The 12,756-nt window shown below is 41.3% G+C and overlaps 1 protein-coding gene across 5 annotated transcripts in view; it reads left to right on the top strand.

Moving 5' to 3' along the window:
* Positions 1–12,756, top strand: part of pik3cd (phosphatidylinositol-4,5-bisphosphate 3-kinase, catalytic subunit delta) — a 49,323-nt gene that overhangs the window by 20,326 nt on the left and 16,241 nt on the right. For all 5 annotated transcript variants that reach the window (XM_046343880.1, XM_046343882.1, XM_046343879.1 and 2 more), the window contains 9 exons: positions 692–788; positions 2,405–2,535; positions 2,758–2,808; positions 3,119–3,286; positions 4,016–4,137; positions 4,979–5,122; positions 7,966–8,065; positions 11,148–11,326; positions 11,593–11,702. In XM_046343880.1, the coding sequence (XP_046199836.1) occupies positions 692–788; positions 2,405–2,535; positions 2,758–2,808; positions 3,119–3,286; positions 4,016–4,137; positions 4,979–5,122; positions 7,966–8,065; positions 11,148–11,326; positions 11,593–11,702 (1,102 nt within the window). The remainder of the gene's footprint in view (positions 1–691; positions 789–2,404; positions 2,536–2,757; positions 2,809–3,118; positions 3,287–4,015; positions 4,138–4,978; positions 5,123–7,965; positions 8,066–11,147; positions 11,327–11,592; positions 11,703–12,756) is intronic.

Below are 12,756 nucleotides of genomic sequence, written 5' to 3'. Positions count from 1 at the left end.
TGTATTTATTTTTATTTCACAACGTGTGTTATTGATTGAAAGAATCCAAACTTCAACTTAGTGACACTGTGGGCCACATACTGATTTTGATTGAATGAAGCCCAAGATGTACTTACACACATTTGGGTTCTTCTAAACAGATGTTAACGAAAACAGGTTAGAAAGTTTGAATTTGTAAATAGTGTGCTAATGACTATCAACCTTGGTCGTGTTCAGTAGGGCACACCGTAGCAAAACGTTTCGCGACGAGAAAAACAATATTGTTCTTATTGGACTAGTTATGGTAGTACCTCCCGTTCCACTTTTTTTTCCTCCTTTACTGAACATGACCATGGTGTTTCTCCCATAGAATTAGAATGGACGTTCCCATTCAAGTCATGATGCTATAATGGATGGACTGGGGCCATTTTGAGGGTCCCAATTGGAGCAAAGCGAGGTTGAAGATATCCAGGTTAAGACAACGTCCAACGTCATTCACATGCGGAAGCATTCAAAAATAAACAGATTCATGGTCCCATAGTTTTAGAATTCTTCCGCATGAATGCAAAGAGTTATGGGATATTAGAATCCTTAATGTCTTAAATTTTGTTATCCTTAACCTAGGCGCAAAGCAGAAAGTCAAAGCATGGAAGTTCGGCATTCAATCTGTGCTTTATTAACAGTCACCTCATTATGTGGTTTCTTCCACCAGGACTGTCCACTAGCCTGGGTAAACACCATGGTGTTTGACTACAAGGATCAGCTGAAGACTGGGGAGTTCCTTCTCTCCACCTGGCCTTCAGTCCCTGGTACAGTAGAAACACACACACACACACACACACACACACACACACACACACACACACACACACACACACACACACACACACACACACACACACACACACACACACACACACACACACACACACACACACACACACACACACACGTAAAAGGCAGCAACAAAAATTTTTACATTTGAATTACAACAAATTTGCTACTTTATTAAATATATATATCTGGGATAAGGAGTGACATTTAAATGCTGCAAAAATAAAGATTTAAGAATACTTTTTTACGTGTTAAAAAAATGTAGTTACTGATATACTAAAAAAGGAGTGAGGCTGGTCAAAATCTGTTTCACATTTACACTTTACCACTACATTTACTGAAAATATGCATGTAAGGGTTTTATAGTGCCATCGACTGGTTCTGTTTGACGTAGCCACTATTCCTTTGCAAAGTGGTTGTGATGATTTTGGAAATATCAAATGTGCTTCGGAGTGGACGTTTCTTGTAGTGTCCTTAAGCCGCTCAATCAGTATCATGTTGATGAATCAAATAACAGTTAAACAGTTTTTAATTTTGTTGGGTTTGGGGTGGGGTGGGGACAAATTTGACATTTTCTTGGTCATCTGTTGATGACATTTTTTGCTTTTCGCAAACTCATTAGCGACAGAGATTGTTAAAATATCGTCATACTTTTGAGTGAATCAGATTTTTGGTTCATGAAATGTTTCAATGTTTGTTCAAACATACAAAAGGGAAGAAAATCAGATATGTTGGAGGTCATATGTCCTTTAGGCAATTTTTTTGCCATATGCTGAGAAACACTTTTGTACAGACTTTCGAAGCTCTACGTCAAACAAAGTGGTGGGGCTGCGCTTTTGACATTGAAGTGCTCATCATATCATCACCTATGGGCCATTCAGTTTGGGATTTGGCCACATAATAACTCCATTTGTGTTATATGTGTGTTCTATTTATTTTACAATCTGGCCTTTAGATATTTGCCCCATGCAATGACAAGAAATACAAGGCTTCCAACCACTAAGGCTTGGAGCATTAAATAGGAAATCAGCAGTTGGTACATCCATTTAGCAGTTGTTACATCCATTTAGCAGTTGGTACATCAATTTAGCAGTTGGTACATCTATTTAGCAGTTGGTACATCCATTTAGCAGTTGGTACATCCATTTAGCAGTTGGTACATCCATTTAGCAGTTGGTACATCCATTTAGCAGTTGGTACATCCATTTAGCAGTTGGTACATCCATTTAGCAGTTGGTACATCCATTTAGCAGTTGGTACATGCATTTAACAATTGGTACATCCATTTAGCAGTTGGTACATCCATTTAGCAGTTGGTACATCCATTTAGCAGTTGTTACATCCAAATTATTGATATGTTCCTAGAATCCCAATTATTTTGTAAACAAAGTAAATGCAATGTTATTATCATGGATGGACAGTCATTGCATTCATAGCTCTGTCTGTGAATTTGAGAATGGTTACATTTCTCCAGCCCCATCCCACAGTGGTGGGGAGAATGCTGTATTGTTTCTACTGCTGATTGCAGCTTTAACACATTGATTTAGCTAATAGCTGAATATGTTTATTTCGGTTTAATTTGGCCTCCCAGATGATAAAGGCGACCTCTTGAATCCAATGGGCACAGTGGAGAAAAATCCCAACGTTGATAGTGCAGCAGGACTCCTCATTCACTTCCCCAATATCCGACCTCACCCTCTCTACTACCCCCATTTCGACAAGGTACACCTTATATTGCACACACGTTTCAATAGTTGACATTGTACATTTGTAGCCAACCTCGTACATTTGTAACCATTACACTTGTAACCATCTTGTACTGTACATGTAAAACAAAATCTATATTAGATCTCACTATAGATTTTATGAAATTAGACATTAGAAATTGTATTTTTAGAACTATATTAAGATATCTACACATTTGTATGCTCCTCCTATTTTCAGTTGAGGGACCTAGAAAAAAATGGAGGGAAGGTTATAGCCACCAAGGTAGAGGTAAGGGACTCTCTATTGTTTGTTTGAAATGTATAAGATTACATTAAAGTAATCCTTTGAAAACCACATTCAACTTTTAAAACGCATAAACCATTTATTATTTGTATTATCTTATTGTATGTTTGAACTTTGAATTCATTATCAATACCATTACGTATAAATTATGTTTCTCACAATTACCAGTGTTTTTTCCAATTACTTTTACATCAAAGTATAGATTCATTGCTAAGAAATTACCATTCTAGTACCTACAGATCTACAGTATGTTCACTCAACCCCTTCCCTGTTGTCTTTGTATTATGCTGCCCAGCATATGAAGCTAAAGGAAATAGTAGACAATAAGAACTACACAGAGTTCTTTGAGGATGAGAAAGAGCTTCTGTGGAAGCTACGCGGTGTGGTGCGGGAGCGCTACCCAGAGAGTCTGTCCAAACTTCTCCTCATCACAAAATGGAATAAGCACGAGGATGTAGCACAGGTAGGACACTTTCCTCTCGCAAAGACAACTGAGGTGTGAGTTAATGCAATGCAAGTGAAATTATCATTATCACCTTGGCATAGATTATACAACTCTTGCAGGAATACGACACCATTCTTCCACCATTTATTGATGGTGGTGGAAAATGCTGTCTCAGGCGCCGCTTGAGAATCTCCCATATGTGCTCAATTGATTTGAGAACTAGTGACTGAGACGGCCGTGGCATATTGTTTTCATGCTCATCAAACCATTCAGTGACCACTCGTGCCCTGTGGTTTGGGGCATTGTCATTCTATTGGGGCGTAGCCATGGTTACCAAAATAATAGCCTGCCCAGCATTCTTTTTACATGAAGGGATGTTAAGCATGAAGGGATGTTAATTACTTCATTAAGAACCACACCTGTGTGGAACAACCTGCTTTCAATATACTTTGTATCACTCATCTACTAAAGTGTTTCCATTATTTTGGCAGTTACCAGTATGTTGTAACTTTTCTTTAAAAAATTCCATGAGAGGAACTTTGGTTGAACCAGAGATTTAGTTACCTTGTGATACATATGCAGTGCATCTGTTTTTGCAATTATTAAATATGTAATAATTTTCCATTATCATGTTCAAATTGATTCATGCCTTCAGTATGCATTAGCAATGCTCATGTATGCTGAAAATGAATTTAAAGTTCCAGTAGGTTCAATGTCAAAAAACCTGACCTGTGCCATTGTGTCCAGATGGTGACATTTCTGCAGAAATGGCCGGACCTCCCTGCTCTCCATGCCCTGGAGCTGCTGGACTACAGTTTCCCTGACCCAATGGTCCGCTCCTTCACCATCAGATGCCTAAGGAAGCTGAGGTATTGTAACCTTAGGCATAGTTTCCCAGACACAGATTAAAGATGCACTATGCAGAAATTGCTCTGCCATTTCCTGCTTTAATTTTTTTTTGAATAGGTTGCCTAATTTCAGTTTATGTGACAAAACAAGCATAATAGTGAAGAGAATCTAAACCGCTGTGAAATATATTTTCCATAACCAAAATTTTTTGTATTTTCATCTGTTTGAAGCTGGTGTACAAATCCACAAGTAAAAGACACAAAAACTAAACGTAAGAAGTATAGAAATACCACACACAGAACAGATCTACCGCTTCTTACATTTGCTTTTAATGAGAATGACAGATCTATAACATACATTTTTATGTGAATTTGGTCGGGTCCCCCAAAAAGTTACATATTGCAGCTTAAAGCCTAGTCCATGACTAAAAAGCATGTTCAATGAAGAATTCTAATTGAAAGTGCTTTTTATTCCAGGACTAAGCTCAATCCATGTCTGGGAAACCAGCCCAAGGTGACTAGAGAGCTATCCTTTGGCGTTCGCCATAGCCTCTTTTCTGCTTTTCATTTTGATAGGTACTCAAGCTCCAGAAAAAAAGTGACATGATTATATAGGGATGTATAGGTTTTTTTTCTCCTGAAATACAAACAAGTGGTACAAATCAAAAATCAAAACAAGTGGTACCTCTTTAACAATGGTGAGAAAACAATGTTAAGAATTGGTTTTTAGAAGTGTCAACAAGTTCCAACCATACTGGATGCCCGTCAATGACTTGGTTGCTCAGCTGGCAAAAAATGATTGTTGTCACAACATTGTGAAAATGTTGCTGTAAATGACTCTGTTTAATCTCCCTCCCAACAGAGATGAGGAGCTGCTCCAGTACTTGCTGCAGTTGGTTCAGGTTCTGAAGTATGAGTCTTACCTGGACTGTGACCTTGCTACTTTTCTGCTAGAGAGAGCCCTCTCCAACAAGAGGATAGGTCACTTCCTCTTCTGGCATCTCAGGTGAGTGAGTGAGAGAACAACATATCCTAAAAACAGGACAGATCAATGTAAAATGGACAGTATGCAATGTAATCAGACTACTCACAACTGCTGTCTATGAGTTAAATCCTGTGGGCTAAATTGTTATGATCAGTGGTTTCAAGTTTGTATCTGTCTATTTTTGACGAGCTGATCATAGTGAAAAAGAAAGCACCTCTGCATTTCCCGCTGTGTAAATACATTGCAAATAAAGTTGGCTAGCTGATATTCAGACCTTAAATAGCCAAATTGATTAGTCACAGGAAGTGTCAACCCCATTTTATTTTCATGTCACTAAGACACGCGATGCCCAACTTCCATCAACACGTCTCCAATGCCACTAGCATTAACAACCTTCCCTCGTCTGACATTCGGCAAATAAGATCATAACTCCATACTCCTGCTTCCTGTTTACATGCAGAAACTCAAACAGGAAGTACCTGTGAATCACTCTGTTGAGAAATGGTCACCAGAATCACAGATTATGCTACAGGACTGCTTTGCTAGCGCTGATTGGAATTTGTTTAGATACTCCGCCGTTAACATAGACGAGCGAACCACCTCCGTCACTGGCTTCATTAGAAAATGCATCGGCGACGTTGTCCCCACGGTGAGGGTTCGCTGCTTCCCCAATCAAAAGCCCTGGATTAACACGGAGGTTGGCGCTAAACTAAAAGACAGGGCTACCGCACACAGAGCTATAGTAGACAACCATGAGGCTACGGCTGAGGACAGGAATAAGTATGATAAGTCCCGCAATGACCTCCGCAGAGTCATCTAACGAGCAAAGGACAATATAGGAGTAAGTTGGAATCATATTACATAGCGAATGTGACAGGGGCTACAGTCCATAACGGTTTACAAAGGAACCCAACCGTGATCTGCCCAACAATGCTTCTCTACCAGACGAACTCAATGCATTTATACATAATAAAAACAACATCGTGCCAGGTGGGAGTGTCGTCACAGACTCAGAGGATTGGGTGATCTCACTCTCCAAGGCCGACGTGAAAAAGGTCTTTAATCATGTCAAGGCTGTGGGGCCCGACTGTATAGCAAGCAGGGTGCGTTCTCAGAGCATGCGCAGAATAACTGGCAGGCATATTCACTGTAGTTTTCAACCTCTCATTGTCCCAGTCTGTAATCTCCACATGTTTTAAGATGACCAACATCATTCCTGTCCCCAAGAACATGTCATATTGACTACAGCACTGTAGCATTCACTTCTGTAATCATGAAGTGCTTTGAATGGTTGGTTATGGCACACATTAACTTCACCATCCCAGACACACCACTCCAATTTGCATACCGTCCCAAAAGATCCATAGACGATGCAATCTCAATTGCTCTCCACAGTGCCCTCACCCACCTAGATAAAAATACCTATGTGAGAATGCTGTTCATTGACTACAGCTCAGCGTTCAACACTATTGTCCCCTCCAAGCTCGTCACCATGCTAAGGAGGACTCTGGGTCTGAACACATCCCTCTGCAAATAGATCCTGGACATTCTGACGGGCCAACCCCAGGTGGTGAAGGTGGCAACATTACCTCCGCCACGCTGACCCTCAACACTGGGGCCCCACAGGGGTGTGTGCTTAGTGGCTCCAACACCATCATCAAGTTGGCTGACACTATGATGTTGGTAGGCCTGATCACCAGCGGTCCTACAGGGAGGAGGTCAGTGACTTGGCAGTATAGTGCCAGAGCAACAAACTCTCCCTCAACGTCAGTAAGACCAAGGAGCTGATGGTGGACTACAGGAAACGAAGGGGCGTTTACGCTTCCATCCACATTAACGAGGCCGCAGTGGAGCAGGTCGAGAACTTCAAGTTCCTCAGTGTCCAAATCACTAAAGACTTAAAATGGTCCTAACACACATGCACATCGTGAAGAAGGAGTGATAGCGCCTCTTCCCCTTCAGGAGGTTGAAAAAGTTTGTCATGGGTCCCTCAAATCCTCTAAACTTTATACAGCTGTACCATTGAGAGCATCTTGACTGGCTGCATCACTGCCTGGTATGGGAATAGTACCACTCACACTGCTCACTCACACATAATATGCACATACATCTATGCACACCCACTCACATACAAGCTGCTGCTACTGTTTATCTTATATCCTGTTGCCAAGTCACCTTACACCTATACATATCTACGTCCATCACTCCAGTATCCATGCACATTGTAAATATAGTATTGGAATTTACCCTTTATAAAGTATGCTTGCTTACTTACTTATTGTGTTCTTCATATTTGTTTTTATTTCTCGTGTTTTTTCTAGTATTACATTGTTATTGATTATTGCATTATAGGGTTTTGAGTTTGCAAGAAGGCATTTCACTGTACTTGTGCATGTGACAATACAACTTTAAACTTGAATCAGGACTAACAAAAAGCCAATGGTCTGTTTTACACACGGTGGTCCGACATGGTAGGCTACACCCCAGCAAGCACCAACCGACGCCAACGTCTTTTGGACGTCTTTTTTTTGGTATTTTACAAACGGTAGGCCTAACACATAGATGGGCATTCATAAAATTAAATATCACTCGACACTGTAGGCTATACCTCAGTAAGCACGGACCGACACCGATGCCTTTTAGATGTCTATGTTTGGTTCAGATTTGGTCTAGTCTGGACCAGCCTTGGGGAGGTAGGATTTTTTTGTTGTTGTCTCATCTACAATGGCCCGGACCAGCCGTGTGTGTGTGCGCACCTGGCTGTGTGCACGATTGTGGAACAAGCACTTATAACTTTGTATATGAATTGAACACTAACGTGGTGTTGGTAGAAGTTGTGACAGAAGCCTTTGTCCTCACTCCAGGTCAGAAATGCACGTATCCTCGGTCAGTCTGCGTTTCGGCCTGATTCTAGAGGCTTACTGCAGAGGCAACATCTATCACATCAAGAGCTTATGTAAACAGGTGAGCACACCTTGAGACTATATACTTGTTAATTCTTAGACATCTGGCCATGATATTTGACCATGTCTTTTGTACAATGGCCAGATTCCTTAGAAATAGCATGTGTAGAGGACTAGGGGAGACTGGGGACAATTGTAACATGTTTTGTATTTGACTTTATTGCTCAGAGACCACTCGAACTAGGCCACTAATGTTTTTATATGAGAAACGTACATCTGTCCGCTAATCATTCATACCATTTATAGGTCTGTATATAAGATGGTCTGATCACAATATTGATTTTAATCCGAAAAGTCCGGATGTTACATTTGCCGCTGTGTCAGGGGCAATTGCAACAGTAGGTGGGGTTAAATGTAACACCTAAAAAATAAACAAAATAAATTCACTTAACTTTGATAAAATTAATGTTTATGAATTATCATATTATAGACCTACTGTATGTAATAATTTTGCAAGAAATATAAGGATTTCTATGTATGTAACCAACATTTACAGTAACAGTGTGCATGGCCATTCGGTAGCTCTCAAAACATCTGAAATGTCTGATGGTGTCCAGAATATATCTGTTTACAACTTGTTTGGCACTGTACAGGACCCCAAGGCTATTTAAAGTTAGTAATTGTATAGTTAATGTATAATTAATACAACCTTAAAGTAAAAAAATAAATAAATTGCTGCTTGGCTCAGGATCATTTTCACACTGTGTTACAATTACCCCCAACCCAGCAGCCATGACAAAACCTCATGTGCCTAGCAATAGACAACTCAGGACAGCATAAGAACAATACAACCGGTTGGGAAAAAAACTACATTCACCCCTAAAAAACAAACATTTGCTCATGATAGTGACATCTTTAAAAAAAAAACATTTTACCCCCTTTTCTCCCCAATTTCGTGGTATCCAATTGTTAGTAGTTACTATCTTGTCTCATCCCTACAACTCCCATACGGGCTCGGGAGAGACGAAGGTCGAAAGCCATGCGTCCCCCGAAACACAACCCAACCAAGCCGCACTGCTTCTTAACACAGCGCGCATCCAACCCGGAAGCCAGCCACACCAATGTGTCGGAGGAAACACCATGCACCTGGTGACCTGGTTAGCGTGCACTGAGCCTGGCCCACCACATGAGTCGCTAGTGCGTGATGAGACAAGGATATCCCTACTGGCCAAACCCTCCCTAACCCGTACGACGCTAGGCCAATTGTGCGTCGCCCCATGGACCTCCCGATCGCAGCCGTCTGCGACAGAGCGAACTCAGTCTCTGGTGGCACAGTTAGCACTGCGATGCAGTGCCCTAGACCACTGTGCCACCCGGGAGGCCCAATAGTGAGATATTTTGCTGAAACTTTTCAAGCAATAACCTAAATGGGCATGTACTGTGTGAGTTTAATCTCTATCTTGTTTATGTTTGGAGAAAGTCAAGATGTTACAATTGCCCCTTGTTACAATTGCATGGGATCCCCTACTGGTTTTCTTCCCATATGAAATGACCAACCAGTAGGTGCAAAAATGAAACAATACAGTTTTGAGTCGAGAACACAAAGAATGTGGTTAGCAAGTTTTGAGAATGACACAAATTTTAATTTCCACAAAGTTTGCTGCTTCAGTGGCTTTAGATGTTTTTGAAGTATAATTACAAACATTTCATAAGTGTCAAAGGCTTTTATTGACAATTACATGAAGTTGATGCAAAGAGTCAATGTTTGCAGTGTTGACCATTCTTTTTCAAGACCTCTGCAATCCGCCCTGATGGCAGCCCATTCTTGCATAATCAATGCTTGGAGTTTGTCAGAATTTGTGGGGTTTTATTTGTCCACCCGTCTCTTGAGGATTGACCACACACTCTCAATGGGATTAATGTCTGGGGAGTTTCCTGGCCATGGACCCACAATATCGAAGTTTTGTTCTCCGAGCTACATAGTTATCACTTTTGCCTCATGGCAAGGTGCTCCATCATGCTGGAAAAGGTATTGTTTGTCACCAAACTGTTCCTGGATGGTTGGGAGAAGTTGCTCTCGGAGGATGTATTGGTACCATTCTTTATTCATGGCTGTGTTCTTAGGCAAAATTGTGAGTGAGCCCACTCCCTTGGCTGATAAGCAACCCCTCACATGAATGGTCTCAGGATGCGTTACTGTTGGCATGACACAGGACTGATGGTAGCGCTCACCATGTCTTCTTCAGACAAGCATTTTTTCCAGATGCCCCAAACAATCGGAAAGGGGATTCATCAGAGAAAATGACTTTACCCCAGTCCTCAGCAGTCCAATCACTGTACCTTTTGCAGAATATCAGTATGTCCCTGATGTTTTTCCTGGAGAAAAGTGGCTTCTTGCTGCCCTTCTTGACACCAGGCCATCCTCCAAAAGTCTTCGCTTCACTGTGTGTGCAGATGCACTCACACCTGCCTGCTGCCATTCCTAAGCAAGCTCTGTACTGGTGGTGCCCCGATCCCGCAGCTGAATCAACTTTAGGATGCGGTCCTAGCGCTTGCTGGACTTTCTTGTGCGCCCTGAAGCGTTCTTCACAACAATTGAACCGCTCTCCTTGACATTCTTGATGATCCGATAAATGGTTGATTTACATGCAATCTTACTGGCAGCAATATCCTTGCCTTTGAAGCTCTTTTTGTGCAAAGCAATGATGACGGCACGTGTTTCCTTGCAGGTAACCATGGTTGACAGAGGAAGAACAATGATTCCAAGCAACACCTCCTTTTGAAGCTTCCAGTCTGTTATTCGAACTCAATCAGCATGACAGAGTGATCTCCTTCCTTGTCCTCGTCAACTCTCACACCTGTTTTAACGAGAGAATCACTGACATGATGTCAGCTGGTTCTTTTGTGGGCTGAAATGCAGTGGAATTTTTTTTGAGATTCAGTTCATTTGCATGGCAAAGAGGGACTTGGTAATTAATTGCAATTCATCTGATCACTCTGGAGTATATGCAAATTGCCATCATACAAACTGAGGCAGCAGACATTGTGAAAATTAATATTTGTGTCATTCTCAAAACTTTTTGCCACGACTGTACTATCCCAAAACTTTATCAATATTCAATCCTCCTTGTCTCTCGGTGCAGAACGAGGCTCTGAACAAGATGAAGGCTCTGAATGACTTTGTGAAGTCAGGCTGGCAGAAGACATCGCGCCAGCAGATGACAGACGACATGAAGCTGTGTATCAAACAGGAGGCCTACATGGAGGCCCTCTCATGTCTGCTGTCCCCGCTCAATCCCAGCATCATACTCTCAGAGATTTGGTGGGTACCTGACACACACAGATGCAGGCACGCACTCACAGACGCACACAAAGTTGCAGACAGACAGACACCCAGGAATGCACACACACATGGAAGCATCATGCACCTCCATGTTTTAAGGGCACCGATAGCCACATTCAGCATCTTTTAATTAATGATGTTTTAAAAATAATGTTTTATGTATTTTTTTCCCTACAAATGGGTAAAATTATATTATATAGTGAGAAGTCTTCTCCCAGTGTCAACAAATTTGCTTGATGTTGCAGTGCGGACAGATGCAAGTTCATGGACTCCAAGATGAAGCCCCTGTGGCTCATGTACAAGAACAAATGGGTGCAGGGGGACGCTGTGGGCATAATCTTCAAGAACGGAGATGGTGAGAAATCCAATATATATATGTAATAATGACAATTACAACAATACTGAATTAACACTTATTTTAACTTAATGTAATACATCAATAAAATCAATTTAGCCTCAAGTAAATAATGAAACATGTTCAATTTGGCTTAAATAATGCAAAAACAAAGTGTTGGAGAAGAAAGTAAAAGTGCAATATGTGCTATGTAAGAAAGCTAACGTTTCAGTTCCTTGCTCAGAACATGAGAATATATGAAAGCTGGTGGTTCCTTTTAAATATGAGTCTTCAATATTCCCAGGTAAGAAGTTTTAGGTTTTAGTTATTATAGGAATTATAGGACTATTTCCCTCTATACCATTTGTATTTCACTATTAGATGTTCTTATAGGCACATTAGTATTGCCAGTGTAACAGTATAGCTTCCGTCCCTCTCCTCGCTCCTCCTTGGGCTCGAACCAGCAACACAACGACAACAGCCACCCTCAAAGCAGCGTTACCCATGCAGAGCAAGGGGAACAACTACTAGAAGGCTCAGAGCGAGTGACGTTTGAAACGCTATTAGCCCGCGCTAACTAGCTAGCCATTTCACTTCGGTTACACCAGCCTCATCTCGGGAGTTGATAGGCTTGAAGTCATAAACAGCGCAATGCTTGACGCACAACGAAGAGCTGCTGGCAAAACACACAAAAGTGCTGTTTGAATTAATGTTTACGCGCCTGCTTCTGCCTACCACCGGTTAACCCACCGTTCCTAGGCTGTCATTGAAAATAAGAATGTGTTCTTAACTGACTTGCCTAGTTAAATAAAGGTATAAAAAAAATCTTTGTCAAATCGGAGCCCAAAAATACTGACTTCTGATTGTTATGAAAACTTGAAATTGGCCCTAATTAATCGACCATTCCGATTAATCGGTCGACCTCTAATCTGAAGTGCATCCTTGGTGGTATCCATGGAGATGCAGGATGCAAGCAGTATCCAGATTGAGAGAACCAGGGGCATCAGGACTAATGTCGAGGCTGGAGAAGAACCACTACTGGCTTCATGGGCAATACCATTGAACTGGAGAGCTA

Source organism: Oncorhynchus gorbuscha, linkage group LG03, assembly GCF_021184085.1.
Source record: "Oncorhynchus gorbuscha isolate QuinsamMale2020 ecotype Even-year linkage group LG03, OgorEven_v1.0, whole genome shotgun sequence".
Lineage (NCBI taxonomy): Eukaryota > Metazoa > Chordata > Actinopteri > Salmoniformes > Salmonidae > Oncorhynchus > Oncorhynchus gorbuscha.
The sequence above is the reverse complement of the archived record's forward strand: the minus strand, read 5'-3'. Positions and strand labels throughout refer to the sequence as shown.